The 15,795-nt window shown below is 39.1% G+C and overlaps 1 protein-coding gene across 1 annotated transcript in view; it reads left to right on the top strand.

Moving 5' to 3' along the window:
* Positions 1 to 15,795, top strand: part of DNAH11 (dynein axonemal heavy chain 11) — a 261,889-nt gene that overhangs the window by 54,620 nt on the left and 191,474 nt on the right. The window contains 9 exon segments of the mRNA XM_067562084.1: positions 658 to 816; positions 2,377 to 2,460; positions 4,909 to 5,067; positions 8,427 to 8,549; positions 8,844 to 8,966; positions 9,388 to 9,612; positions 10,996 to 11,087; positions 12,632 to 12,758; positions 15,324 to 15,473. Coding sequence (XP_067418185.1) covers positions 658 to 816; positions 2,377 to 2,460; positions 4,909 to 5,067; positions 8,427 to 8,549; positions 8,844 to 8,966; positions 9,388 to 9,612; positions 10,996 to 11,087; positions 12,632 to 12,758; positions 15,324 to 15,473 — 1,242 coding nt within the window.

Raw genomic sequence — 15,795 nt, 5'->3', positions numbered from 1 at the left:
TGGAACTACTTGAGTTTGAGATTTAACTGCTGTATGTCTATCTGTAGATCTTAAAACCATTACCAAAAACATATTGTATGTGTTTTTTCTTTTACTGTATGGTGTTTTATCAAGTTGCATGTTCCTTTAAAAAGAATCAGTGTGATGCATGTTTGCATGCATTTTGTACTATGCATCCTTTTTGAAGGAATATGCAAGCATACTATACTATATAATAAAAAATGCATACAAACATGCATCAAATTGTTTCTTTTATATATATTATAATTTCAGGGTTTTTTTTTTAATTTTTAGTCCGTTCACGGAACAACTTTATAATGGTAATGAGAAAAATGACTTGCCCAGGGAGTAAAAAAATGTGTATTTACTACAGTTAATAAAAAATAACAATGATACATTAAGTGAAATTCTACATTGTAGTCCCTACATTTGTGTGTTTGTGTGTATAACATAAAATATGGAATATAAATATAGAATATAAATGTGTATAAGATATTGTAGTCCTTTGAAATACCAGAGACTGAAAGTGAAACATATAACATCTCTATAATATTTGCTGCAGGCTCTTGTTTTCAGATATACTAATTTGACTGTCATTCTGAACTTACCTAGACCTATTTTATAATTATATTCATGAGTGTTCTTTTCCTCTTCAAGGAAAATCTAGAGCTTGAGGCATTGGAAGAAGAAATGTTACAAATGCAGGAATCTGCAAATCTTTTTGAAGTGGTTGTTCCAGATTACAAACAAATGAAACAATGTCGCAAAGAAATACGGTTGCTCAAGGAAGTGTGGGATATTAATATTTATGTTACAGTAAGGGGTTTTATTTGTTTATTAAAGGAACATTATAGCTCTGGAAACTATTCTGAATGTAGTATCTTCAGGGTTTGTTCCTTGAAGCATTTATAGTTTTATTCTAAAAGAAGTTTAAAAACTAAGATGTAAATGTGGGAACTTTTTGTTGTTTTCAATTTTTTATATATACTATCTTTTTATAAATATACTATTAAGATCAAAGTATTGCTATTCTCAATTTTAATTACTTCCAAAATGTTAACCTTAAAAACAAAACAAAAAAACCCTTCCCACAACCCAAAACTTTAAGCTGAAGTGAATATTGTAAATACATATCAGGTACTTAAGGAATAAAAAGAAACATTGTTACAATATGTTTTAGTTGGCTTGTTTGGTTTTTTTAAAAAAGACAGACCAAAAATCCAGAAAGCAAGAAAATTCAGGGTTAGGGTAAAAAAAAATGCAGAATTAAAACAAATATGCATTTCAAAGTATGGAAAGAAAGAGTTTGATACCCCAAACAGTCTTAGCTCTGCTTTCATGTCTATACCACCCTTTACACTCTCCACACTAGCAATGAAATTCTGACCCCATTAAACTCAATGACAAAATTCTTATGGATTTCAATGGGGCTGGCATTTCACCCTGTGTATCATTGACGAGTGGTAGCATCACAGCTGCTATAGTTCACATACTAAGCACTTTGATAGCATGGCAGGGAACCCTGGAAGCTGTCTACATCTACAACCTTGTGTCCTTTGGTATTTCACCTGTGACTGCAGAAATCTTAAACCATGTTCAGAATGAGTTATGCAGTAAAAGATATATACCTTTGTGGTTAGGCTACCTATTTCGTTTGCCATCTCAGATAGCAGAGTTATGGTGTACTAAACATATTGCATATTGACATTAATTTTGTTTGGTATCCATGCTGTTTATTAAAGCATCTCTTACAGGCTATTTTGTAAAGTTAAAGAGAAAACTAGTGGGAAAAAGAGAAGCGTCACATTCAGTAATGATGTATGAAAGTAGATACCTTCATGTTACATCAGTCTTGTAAACTTCTACTTAGTCCAAGAAAGAGAATATTTTTTCCAAAAACAAACTGTCACTGTTTTGTTGTTTTTCTTCCCCCAGTAACATGGTAAAGGAAAGATGAATAGGTATGGGTTTGTTTGTTTTTGGCAGGTCTGGAAAGTTGTTGTGGCAATTTCAGGGCTCTGAATGAGTGTATATTCTATGTAGATACAGAGTATATTTGCACATCTAGAAATGTAGATATAATGCTATATATGTAAAATAAATATACATACATACCTAGCTGACTGGCATTAGAGGCTGAAACTTGAAATGGCTTAAATACCTGTTTTGTTTTAGCCTTGAAGAAGATGGGTTATTTGTTTGGTACGGTTTGGGGTGGCAGTGATGGTGCAGGCTTGAAAAGTAGAGTTACTGTTTCAAGAACTGGGGCTATCTCTGGATGATAGAACAACCCATCATATGCATTTATCTACTATATAGTAGAAGCTAGTTTTCACCAACTGTTGTTGACATTTTTATCTGTACTTGCTATTTCAGAGCAACATTGATGATTGGACTAAAACCCAGTGGAGACAGATTAATGTGGAACAGATGGATGCAGAGCTCAGAAGGTTTGCCAAGGCAGGTTCCATTGCTGTCTCTTTCTACAATTTATCTGTCTCCATGCCACCCCTTTCTCACTTTCCCCTATCTGATGTTTCAGTTTATTTGTTGCTTTTGTCCAAACTCAACATTCTGGAACTTTTTTTTTTTTTTTTTTTAAACTTTTATCCTTCTGGCTTAGGTTCCTTTCCCTGTGGATGTACATGGTAAAATGTCACTGGCACTTCTCTGAATTGAGGCAGTCTGAAAACAAAGAAAATAAAGCAAACATAAAGCCTTATATGGGGTCTTCTGCAGATGAAAGCCGTTAATCCAGAGATCAGTGGAATTTGCAGGCGTTTATGTTCTGTACTTGGACAGATTTTGCCAGTCCATGAGTCCTAAGAGGTCTGTTAGAGACTTTCAATTGTGGAGGGAAGGATACCTTTTGAAAACATGAAACTTCTTCCCTTAAAATGTTAATAATGGTTTACTGATGGTAGTTGTATGAAGGCAAAGGCAATAGATTATAGAACAAGGGAAGATTGGATTAGAAACTGGAATTGAGGTACCAGGAGAATTAGCAGGGCCATTTCGTGTATGAATGATTTAAGGGGAAACGTGAAAGTGGAGGTCTCTGTGGGCCTGGATCTCCCCCCATACTGGTTTTATACCAGATTAACTGGATTTCAGTGGAGGTACTCCTGATTTATACTGGTGTCAGTGACAGAAGAATCAAGTCCACTGTGAATCTCTCTTAATTTTAAACCATGGTTTAAACCATGGTTTTAAATAAATAATGTCCCTCTAATCTAGCCAACTGCTATACACTGCACCTATGTCACATTCATAACATCTTTGCATGTACCGAAGAGTTCCCTCCTAGTTATGCCAGTCTGTTAAATATCACAGGGAAGTAGTTTCATACATGCAGTGAACTAACTGATAAAATATTAGATCAAGGTCATAAGAGCCATGTGGCAGACTGTCCTTTCCGGCCCGGTCACTGGGGCCCTCCCTTGGGTTCTGGCTCCAGGGGAGGCCACAGCGCCTTCCAAAACAAAGGGTAACTGTTAGCTCTCTCGTGGGCTTAGCCCAGCCCTCTGGCGGCGGGCGAGCAAGCAGTCTATCGCTCTGACCCTCAGGCAGGGCGAGCAAGCAAGCAGTGGGTTCATTCTCTCAGGAGCGATAGGGAGGAGGAGGCTTTTCTGGGGTGGCTAGGAAAGTGGGGGGAGGGAGACGCAGAGCTCTGGATGAACCAGTTTTAAATAAACTGAAATTAAATAAATGACTATATTTACACAGTGAATCTAAAAAGATTCCGATTAAACCAGAGCCCTCTCCTTTATTATGGCTTGTAGGAAGGCATTCCAGCCCAGGACCCTGGCAGTGGCAAAGGCGTTTGCCACTGTGTCGGCAGGGCTCCCGCCGCAACACGCCACCGGGGCCTCAGATTCTGCCACTGTCTATGGCTGTTTCTGGGCTACTTCCTCCCTGTATTCCCAGGTACCTGTCTCCTCAGAGTCGCTGTGGCACTCCGTCCAGGGTAGGCCTGCCAGTCCCTCCTCATCCACGGGCAGCAATGCGGGGAGCTCCTCTTCGAGGGGCAGCTCCTCTAGGTCACTGGGCACGGGGAATGGCTCAGCTTCCAGCAGCTCATCCAAGTCCTGTCCCAGGTCAAGGGGATCGGCAGCCAGCAGCTCCTCCAGGTCCCATCCGGCCTCTGGGGGTATGTTCCACCCGGGTTGCTTCGGGGGCTCTGCCCAGTCCCGGGGCTCCAGTGGCTCGGTCTAGTCCTGGGGTTCGGGTACCTCAGCCCAATCTCTCTGGCTTGGTTGCCTGGTCCAGCTCCTTGAAGACCCCACCCAGTCTCCAGGTCCGGGTTGGGCCGGGGCTGGTCGGAGGCTCTGCTCTGGCCTAGGCCTCTGCCGGCAGGGCAGCACGTTTGTCTCCGGAAGCGGTCTCTCCCAGACTGAGCTCTGGGGCGTGTCCTGTATACCGCCCCTTCCTGTAGGGGCTCCGCCCTGCCGCCGCTGGTTGGGCTGACCGGGCAGTCCTATCGCGGCCCGGTCCCTCTGTTGCTGGGCAGATTTGTCTGCTAGGCTGGGGTTGGTCCGCTCAGGCTGCTGGGGCCACAGCGCCTTCCTACAAGCCATAATAAAGGAGAGGGCTCTGGTTTAATCGGAATCTTTTTAGATTCACTGTGTAAATATAGTCATTTATTTAATTTCAGTTTATTTAAAACTGGATCATCCAGAGCTCTAGATTAACCTACAAACCTTTGTAATAAAACATTACAAGTAACAATATGGACCAAAGACCCAACTAAAACCACCCCTAATCTTGTCATAGCTAAGACTCTTCCATATTTCTATACAGAAGAGAGGAAGTATTGGAAAGATTTTTTTTCACACTATCAACAGGATCAGTGATGACTTTATGATAGTAGCATGTAACCATGAGCATTATTTTTAACCTGTTTCTTAGGAACTGTGGTCATTGGACAAAGACATTCGCTCCTGGGATGTATACATAGATCTGGAATTAAAAGTGAAGAGCCTAATAACATCACTGAGGGTAATAACAGCATTACAGAATCCTGCAATAAGAGAGAGACACTGGCACCAGCTCATGAATGCAACAGGCGTAAGTATCCAGCAAAACACAGTGCTTTCTTGTGCTATCAGTATAGTGGTACCTGGTGTCAGCCAGTGTATAATTAAGTTACTGATGCCAAGAATGAATGAATGAAAGAAGATGATTGGTGTCCAGGTTCAATCGTAGTATATCCTGCTGGGGCAGAGAGAAGGGTTTTGGATTCCTGGATTGTTGAGGTGCCTTCTATGTTGAGAAGTGAATTTACAGTTTGTACTAGAACAAAAGGAAAAACCCAATCTTCTGAGGTCAAACCTGGCTCGTTTTGTAGAAGGGTTGTCAATTAGATTTGAAGGGAGGGTTTGATTATGGGAAGGGATGATCTCTTTTCTATGTGTGTACAGTGCCCAGTACAATGGGGCCCCAGTCCTGACAGAGGCTGCCATAATATAAATATTTACCAATAAGAAGCGTTTGAGAGCTACATCTGAGAAGTTACGGAACACAAATATGGGAGGTGCCATAAGATGCCTTTCCAGCTCTCAGAATAAGTACTGGAACACTGTCCAGGAGCATTCCAGCAGGATTAAAGCACCGCTAATAATATATATTTTTTTTAAACCTAAAGGTAATATGGATAAAATGTTTCAAGGTTGTGATGAAACCACAGATGAAAGGAAGAATGGTAGAGAGAGGGAGGGATGCAAATGTGTGGGTTTTTGTATTTTTACACATAGAAAAACTTTTTGTAGCAAAGGCTGAAAGAATGGGAGGGTGGATTGTGGGGCTGATGCTGGACAAGACAAAAAGAGGGCAGCTGGTGTAGGAAAAGGGTTGTTAATTTTATATAAGTGATGGGAATAGAGCTGGTTGAAAAAGAAAAACAAATTTCACCAAAAAATATTCTCAAAACTGTTTCTTTCACAGAATTCAAAATGGGCCAACTTTTTCTTTTTCTTTTTCTTTTTTTTTTTTTGGGGGGGGGGGGGGGTTAATACTTTGACATGAAATTTTTTATAGAAATTTTCAGCTATATTTTGAACAAGAAAAAATGGAAAATGAAAAAAGATGCTAATTATTTCATTTCTAATTATCCTGAAAAACAAAAATAGAAATAATTGAAATTTTTTGTGAAAAATATTTAATCTCAGTAGAAGGCCATTTTTGGATGACATTTTAAAATGGAGTAATTTTTCAATCAGCTCTAACTCTGAGTATGCATGACCTAACTTCTGAATTAAAAACATACATGATGAGGGCAAAGTATGATTTGGCCGAGGTGACCGATTACGTTAAATCAAGACAACTGGTATATTAAATAAAAAGGTTTAGAGTTCATGAAAGGAATGGACATACCAAAAGAGAAGGAGAGGTGACAATATGGGGAAGGGAAAATATAATTTCTAGAGTATTTGATACGTGCAGGCAGCTTCCACTGACTTTAGTGGAAGCTGCACAAACACATCTGACTTTGTCTCTTAGGACTTGTCTATATTAATGCAAATGAGGAAGCTTTTAGTTCATGCCAGCAGCATCCACAGAGGAGTTCCAGTGTAGCACATTGATGCTCACTCCTATTCACACCCCCATAGTCTGAACTGAGGGGTGGTGTCGACCTAGCTTTAGTCTTCAGTTCTGAAAAAATTTACTCATGTGCTGGCATCTATGCACTATAAGTACTTCCACTGACTTGAGGATTGGCTCTCAATTTTCTTCCAATTCACTCAAACAGTATCTATGCACTGAGTTGAATGGTAAAAGTAGCCATGAGAGAATTACAACTGTGGCTTATGTGAGGATATTGGCTCCTGAGGACACTTAAATCAGATTCTATGAAACTGCAAAACAAAGTTTGTTTCTTTATACTTCTTGAAATAGTACTACATTGAGAATTGCACCACATTCAGAAACTACAAAAGCCTTTCTTAAATCTTAGGAAAATTAGAGATCTGTAAAGTCTAACATCTATATTAGGAGTTTTTGAGGTTATATTTATGGGCAGCAAACTCTTCCTGACTATGGACTGCTTCAGCCCTTCTCCCCTAGGGACTGTCTGATCCTGTCAGGCAGCTATCTCTAAATGGGATAATCTTACTTCCAGGACAGTTGATGGTGCAATACAAAAACACAATAGGTATCTGTGACATTCCCGGATGCAGTCCAGGCCTGTGAGGGGCTGTGTCACCCCTGCCCTGTGAACTCTGGTGCCCCCCAATCCTTTGCTGCTGTAGCTCCCACCTGGGTTGCTCACAGACAAGCTTCCAAAATTCAGGTAACACCTGAGTGTCTCTGTATAGCTGCAGCACACATCAGTCACACTCTGATTTCCATCAATCTGGGTTACCACTTGCAGGATGACCTCAACAGATTCCCATGTTTTGTCCCAAAACATATGTTCTGTGCTGTCCAGCTCTCTCCTGGACAGTCGAGATATATTAAGTTTGTTGCGCCTCAAAGGGAATCAATATACAACAATTTGCTCCCTAAATGGAATTACACAAGTTCACAACACTGGATTAGTTTTGATTCAAGAATAAAACAAGTTTATTTAACTACAAGGAGATAGGTTTTAAGTGAGTACAAGTATAAGGCATTAGAGTCAGAAATGGTTACAATAGAAATAAAAATAAAATGATTCCTAGTACTAAAACTTAACAAACTAGATTTGCTCAAGGTGAAGTCTCTTACCACATTTCCAGTAATATTGCTGACCAAATTCTCAGGCCAGGATCTCCTCCCAAAGACTGTTTCTTTTGTCATCTTAGGTGCAAGAGCGAGAGATGGATAGGGAGAGAGAACTTGGGGTGTTTTTGCTTCCTCACTTTTATAGTCCAGTCACCCTTTGACAATGCATTTTCCTGAGGGTTACCCCTAGATAAAGTTCATTCCTGCTGTGAGGATGGAGACAAGGGGTCTGGTGGTGAAAAAGGTTCCATTCTGCGGTTCGCTAAGATGCAGATCTGTTTGTTCTTGCTTCCCTTCTTTGCCAAAGAATGGCCACTTGATAGGTGATGGCCCATCAACTTTGATGACACCTGGCTGGATGTATCAGCTTGTCCTTTGTCTTTGAGAAACAGGTTTACCCACTCCCCAGACTTGTCTGATAAACACATTTCAGTCATGATTTCAGCTTATGTTCATAACTTTACATATGATGTTGATATACATTTCTCCATGATGATTGACCAGCAAGACATTAGTTTTAGATGATATTTCACAAAGCATATTTTGTACAAAGATTATTACAGGGGTGTGTCGGGTGTGAATATAGGAGTGGATTCGGTCACAATGTTTTAAGGGCAGAATTTATTCATTACATCTTAACTTCCTTGCTCTTGTGGGTTCAGTTCAGACACAAATTTACTTTACAAAAATACATTAATTTGTAGTCTATTTTGTTTATTTCACAGATCAGATTGTCAGTAACTGAAGGCACAACCTTAGCAGACCTGCTGGGACTCCAGCTGCATAAGGTGGAAGATGAAGTCCGAAGCATTGTTGACAAAGCAGTGAAAGAGCTGGGCACTGAGAAGGTGCATCAGTCTAATTTCTCTTCCTGTTGGGCATGACAATCCTTCATACTAATGTACTCATGAAATAGACAAAATTTAGCCATAAAGAAATTTATGGCTGACACAAATAGTTTCATGTGACCTAGTTAGAAAGTGATATGTGATCAATGGCAGTAGATGAAAGCGTGTTTAATTGCCTTGCATGTGCGACGTTTTTTATAAATACTGTTTTAAAAAATATAACAGTTTTATTTCTCAACCCGAAGCATCAAACTTAATATATAAAAATGTTACTGCTACTGTTTTTTTAATCAGATTCTTACAGAGATCAGCCAAACATGGGCAACCATGGAGTTCTGTTATGAAGAGCATCACAGAACCAGAACTCCATTATTAAAATCTGATGAACTGCTTTTTGAAACTTTAGAGAACAACCAGGTAAGACTTTGGTTCATTAATATTACCAATATGTATTCTCATTATTCCTGTTGCATTTTTTATAGTTTAAACTCACAACTTTTCCCAGAATTTTTATTTACAGTAAATCCTATTTGCCTCTGATGTTAGTCTATAAAATTATATGTATGCTGTTTAACTACATATATCTTAATGAAAACTTCTGTCTCTGTGTAGGAGTTAGCAAAATTACAGCTCCTTGGTCTTATATTTTCTTAGATTCTTTGAAATCATTTAATAATATGTTGTTCATTTGCAAGGCTAGAAAATGTCTTTTGCTCTCATATACAGTAATAATAAGTTGCAAAAGAATCTGTAAAACTTTTCTTAGCTATGGCTCCTGTGCTTGATAAGTTATTTTGATTACCACTTTTTTGCTGCTCTTTTTTTTTTGTTTTTCTAGGTTCAGTTGCAAACAATTCTGCAAAGTAAACATATAGAATATTTCATTGAACAAGTCACGAGTTGGCAAAGGACGTTGAATGTGGCAGACTCTGTCCTTTTCATTTGGATGGAAGTTCAACGCACGTGGTCTCATCTAGAAAGCATCTTCATTGATTCTGATGATATCAGAAACCAGTTGCCTGAAGATGCTAAAAGATTTGATGGAATTGATGCAGACTTTAAAGTTAGTAGGACATTATTTATCATAATATAGTGAAATAGTTTCTCCTATCTTTTTATTTTAGAAAAGTAGAGTGCCAATTCTCTTATATACACGTCTTAAAATATTATTTGTATTTTAATTATACAGTGTGGATTATTAGACTTCATTAAGCTTTTTGCAACTGTGTAAAGAGCAGCACATAGCCACATCTACCAAGGTCAGCACAGGGGAGAGGAATCATGATTCAGGCTATGTCTACACTACAACTCCTATACCAGAATAGCCCCCTTGTGTAGATGAAGGAGGAATGCTACCTCTTTGAACGACAGTAGCTATCCTGATTGAAGCTGTCTTCAGTCAGAATAGCTGTGCACACACTTGAGATTTTGTCAGCATAGCTGTGTTGATGGGGGGGAGGTAGTTTTTTTTCCACACCCCTGACTATAAATTTTGACTGCAGATCAGGCCTCAGATAGACTGCCACCCTGCTTTAGGGGGTAGTAATCTGCTAGTGGTCCTTATCATGCCAGGAGCAGATGAATACCCACATGCTGAAGCATGGAGGAGGAAACTAATGCTCCACCGAACCTCTGCCCCTCTCTGCCCCATCCCATCCACTGGTTTGGGTGGGGGGGACAGAGCAGGTATTCAGCACCTGTTTCCCCCTATGAACCTAGATCTAAGGTATGAGGAGTTCCCCCCCCTTCTGGTTATGTAGGCAAGGATGTAATCTAGTCCGTAGTAAATGATGGTCTCAAATATTTCCTGCAGAAATTCAGTGCTGGACAAATTGTAGTGAGAAAGGACCTTTAGAATTTTGATGAAAAAACAATTGATGCATCTTGATTTAACTGGAATCTGAATCTTTTGGGCTTGATTCTCTGTGGTCCTGGAGGTTGTGTAGTCATTTATGCCAGTGCAAAATAGTTGTAAAATACTGCCGTTCTGATTTTGTAGTGTCTTATGCTCACTTCTCAGCCTTTTTGCATAGCTGTGAATAATCATACAAGGTCCATAGCAATGGAGAATCAGGTCCTTTTATTTCAGTCCAAGCAAAGAAATATAATGGGAGTTAATACTTTTCTCCTACGGTTTGTCAATTTTTTGTGTTAGATGAGATCACGTGATATGATGAAAGTGCAGCAGAAGTTTCTTTCCACATATACAATTGACTTGGAATTTATTTTACATTTCTTTCATGCTTTTACCTTCAATTTAAAAGGTTGTAAATGAAATACATAGTGGGCTTTTCCTTATTTTTTTCCATTTAAAAAAATGGATCCAGAAATAAACTAATTAGTGCCCTTCTCTCCTTTATTGACTCATTTTAGTAAACAGTATGAAAAGGAATTTCTTTGTTTGAATTTCAGATGTCATAATTAATACCTTTTAATTTTCACTTAGGAATTAATGATTGAGACAATAAATACAAAAAATGTGTTTGAAGCAACAACCAAGCCAAATCTATATGAAAAACTTGAAGATTTGCAACACAGGTAAAACTGAAGCTATAATTTTGAATATGTTCAAATAGGTAAGTCAGGAAAAATTAGTATAGGAACACTGGGAGGTTGGCCTGTGTGTTTGCTCTTTTGTGCAGGTTTACAACAACCTATTGTCTTTGAAGACTTACTTTAGATCCCAATCGCTTCCTTATGCTACGTGGCTGATATTTTTTTTATATATATATATATAGGTTCTTCCCATTATGAGGTGACACTCTGACACTTTAAAAAGAGAGCTTACCATTGGAGACACTTTTTAAATATTTATTGTTTAGATAATTTAAACTTATCCATTTTTTTGTCAATTTTGTTTTTAAATAGTTTAATTTTAGATCAAATTTCATTTCTCCCTACCCATCTCTTTCTTGTTGGATCTGAGGGGCTGGGAGTTTTTTTTCTGATGATGCTTTGGTATCCCACCATAGATCTTCCTGAAGCAGAGCACTAGGTATGCCTTTAACCTTGCTCCTCCATTTAAGTTTCCAATCTGGGGAAGCAGTGAGAACTTGTTTTGATTACAAAGGATGCATTTGGGAAGCCAAAATGATTAGCTGCTGCTCTGGTGGTACCGTGAGGGCTAGAAATGTTGATAAGCAGTTGGAGAGATGGACTGTTTTTTCTGCATCACATGTAAACAGGGTTTTTTTTTCAAAGCAGCCTGAGATTTGAGCAGCTGTCCAGAGCCTCATTGCCAGGTGTTTCCGTAGCAACATATGTCACTCCTCATATTATAAGAAAAGAGAAACTTGTTTTACATCTTCAGAGTAGCAGTCACTTTCCTATCCCCTGATTAGCTGCTGATTGAGGTTAGTGGACAACTCCACCCCAAATTTCTACTTCCCCAATGAACATAGGGCATTTGTCCCCACCCTGTACTCCCTCAAACTGGACCCTTTAGGGGCATAAGCTGGAGGGAGACATCCACTTACCCAAAGCTGCGGGCCCCCATGGACTTTGCTGGTACCCTGTCTTCATACAGCTTAGCTCTTCTGGACTTCCAGGATCACCTGAAAAAGGAGCATGTTCTGGTTCAGTCAGGCAGCATAATGTCTGAGAGTTTCCATGGAGGAAATCTGTAAAGCTGACTGACACCTGGTCATCAGTTGCCACTTTTATAAAGCACTTCAGATTTGGCTTTCATTCCTTTGCAGAAGTATCCTTCAGTAGGAGGGTGCTCCCTGAACCATTTCACTATACTTAACCTAAAAAAAATAAGAGGAAATCATATTGTTCCCTGCTCATCTGTCTTTTTACTAATTGCTCCTGAACCAGTATGGAAAAATGTGTTATCTAGTTTCCTTTCTGCAAATGACCTTCTACTACCTCATGCCCCACTGATAAGCCTTTTGAGTGCTTCTACAATGACTTCTTCAAGGTCTTTGTTGGTTTATACCACCTAAGCTATCCATTTTTAAATACCACAACTTAATTCTCATTTTACAACTTCTTAAAAGGAAATGCCAGTCATTGTTAATGGCCCTTGGTTATGTAATTCTGAAATGTAAATGTGATTAACGTTTTCTTTTTATTTTCAGGCTTTCTCTTTGTGAAAAAGCTCTTGCTGAGTATTTAGAAACCAAGCGCTTAGCTTTTCCTCGGTTCTGTTTTGTTTCTTCAGCTGATTTACTTGACATTCTCTCAAAAGGAACACAGCCAAGACAGGTAATATTATTTGCACATTTTTGTAATTTTACTATGTCCAAAGAAAGACCTTCTTAGTATTAATTGCAAGGTGATAATATATGGCTGCGTGCTCCTTTAAAGTATGATTTCACTTTAAACAAAATATAAATATTTGTAAATAATACAGTCCCTGGGGTTTTTTGGGGTATTTCGGGGAGAAAAAAATTGAGTGCCTAAACAGGGGTATCACGTTGTCTGGAATGGCTTACAACTAAGAGTGCTAATCTCAGGTCAGATTGTTAGAAAACAGGGCAGACACCCCAAACTGGTGGTATATTCTATAATTAGATTTCACCAAGCCAGTAACAAATGGATTTTCCTGGATTACTACATGACTCTCCAGCCCCCCTTTGCCACCCAAACAAACTGGACTTTTTGATGAAAATGTATTAAAACCAAAAATCATCTCACATTAGGTTACTCCCAATCCCAAAAGATGGGTTACTTACCCCAGGTCAATGGATACTCTGGATTTCACACCAAAGACAATGCTGACAGCCAGTTTCTCTAATAAACTAATGAAAGGTTTATTAGCTAAGAAAAATAAATGAGTTATTGAGAGGTTAAAGCACGTAAAATCCATTAACAGGTGAGTCAAAGTTTGTAAATCCCATATAATACAGAGATGTAGTAATCTGCTAGTTTTCATAAATCTCTCAGGGTTACCTAGAATAGCTCTAGGGATATCTGTCCAATCACTCAGTGTTCCTCCCTGTCATAATCAGTCAGTCCAGAGATACAGGATTGCTTCTTGCATCCACTCTGATAGCTGCCTTCCCTGGAAAGCAATCTCCATCACTTCATGGGTTTTTCCTTCATTGCTTAAATGCAGACTGGGTCTGTGGATTTCCCATTGTTGAACACAATGATCCATGCTTCTTCATTTACAGTTCCAAGGCTACAGTCCTGTTTGATGGGCCGTCCAATTACAGATACATACATACACTTATTTACTGCAATCCAAACAATCTTTCATTAGTTTTTATGAAGTTTTATACATTAAGTAAATTCTCATCCTAATACTAACCCACCTTTTGATCTAGGATTATCTAATTACAGGGTATACATAATGTAACTATGTGTCATGTGATAGGAGACAAACCGAATACAGATAGGTGAAAACAATACAATCAACATCTCTTTTTGAACTATTCTAACAAGTGAATTGGCTTGAACACAAGATGACCTTTTAGCATTTATTTGATATTTACACACAAGTGAATTGCCATATTGCTATAGCCTGAGCTAGCAATCTGCTAGACAGCATCACACAGGGAGAAACAAAACAGTCTTTAATGGAGGAAGTGTTGCAAGTGCTATGCCTTCTCTTACAAGGAATATTGTGCACATGCTTTCTGTAATATGTTTCGGTTGTCAGTTCAGAGATGGAAAAGACCTATGAGATCATCAAGTCAGTCCTGCCTGTGGCCCAGCATTTGTCATAGATCAGATCTCAGGCATGCCACTTATAACAATGATAAGCAGTGCTGAAAGGTCTCTTGTGTTTGTTACATTGTCACTGATTGAGCTGCTGACTATTTTACTTGAAATTTTTTTGTAACCATCACTCTGTTTGCTCCCCTCAAACAATAATCTGCCAGGTTGTGTGACAGTTACAGGCTCATTTACATTGAAGCGTCTACACTTGAATATTATTCAGTAGCTTGACATCGCCTTATCTACAGGCCAGATGACATCCCAATCTTTAGTGACCACCCCTGCTGTGGCCATTAATTCTCAGGGTATCAGAATTATTTCTGTGTCAGAGCATATTTAGAAGGGATGTGATGTGTAAAGTAAGGAATTAAAAATACAATAATCAATTCCCATAGCTTCCTTACATCACTAAATCTTAAGTGACCTGTTATATCCTTAAAACTGCACACACCAGAAGAGAGACCAAGGCCACTGAATTACCCATTCATGCTATAGGTGAGCCATCCTTGTCAAGATGGTGGGACGCTGGCAGGGCAATGAGGAAGTTTTTGCACTACTATTTCTCACACTGCATTTGTTCTGTGGACAGTGAACTTCAGTCTCCCTGGCAGTCAGGCTGGCGCTTTTCTCATGAGCATGGGATGTGTCTCTTTAGCAAAGCATTTAAATATAAACCATATGTCCTTGATCTTGCATTCAGATCTTTGTGGGCAGCGTTCTGCACCTGTGTGGCATCCTACTGAAGTTATCTCCTGGCATAAGTTAGAGCAACCTCAGGGCTTCTCTAACTTGCACAATGTTATTGAGAATTTGGCCTTTATTTCTTGGTTCTCTTTAAGACCCAAGACCAGAGTGCTGGTCCAGGGCTGCTGTCAATCTCTAACTCTTGCTAAGATCGATGCAAGTTTTGTGTGTTGAAGTCCTGTAGAATGAGACTTGTATGCAATTGGAAAAAAAAGAGAGAGAGAATGCAAGGCTATTACAGCAAACATGCTTGTTTACACAATTATCCTAATCAACATAAAGAGAAATGTGGATAAAAATAGAAAAACTGAGCAAATGTAAGGTGATTGATTTTCTTAAACATGTTATATTGTCTGGGAACAGGTGACCCGTCATCTTACCAAACTTTTTGACAACATTGCTGATCTTCAATTTCAAGACAATAAAGAGAAATCCATAAATATTGCCCTGGGGATGTACAGCAAAGAAAAGGAATATGTTCCATTCCATGCAGAATGTGAATGCACTGGTCAGGTACATTGAGTTATTTAAATTTCCTCTGTGGGAATTTCTTTCTCTTTGGAGTTGGGGGAGAGGTAAAGTGAGTATTAACCAAGTGATTATTCTCTTCTGCCAAACTTATTGGATATGTAGAGGGAAATGTGTTGGGTGATGGGCACCATATAAAAACATAGTTAATCCCACATAGAAAAAGGAACGCAGCTCCCTGCCATCCATGCAGGGCTGTGCAGAGTAGCAGGGCTGGTCCAGCAGTGAGCAATTAGTTACTTCCCCAATTTACAAGAGGAAAACAGAGATCCAGGGAGAGGGCTGCCACTGGGTGGAGGTCAGAGGA

This window comes from Emydura macquarii, unplaced genomic scaffold (assembly GCF_026122565.2).
Source record: "Emydura macquarii macquarii isolate MOO-44397 ecotype Brisbane River unplaced genomic scaffold, CSIRO-AGI_Emac_v2 contig_2422, whole genome shotgun sequence".
In the NCBI taxonomy this organism is placed as follows: domain Eukaryota; kingdom Metazoa; phylum Chordata; order Testudines; family Chelidae; genus Emydura; species Emydura macquarii.
This window is presented reverse-complemented; position numbering and strand designations above follow the sequence as displayed.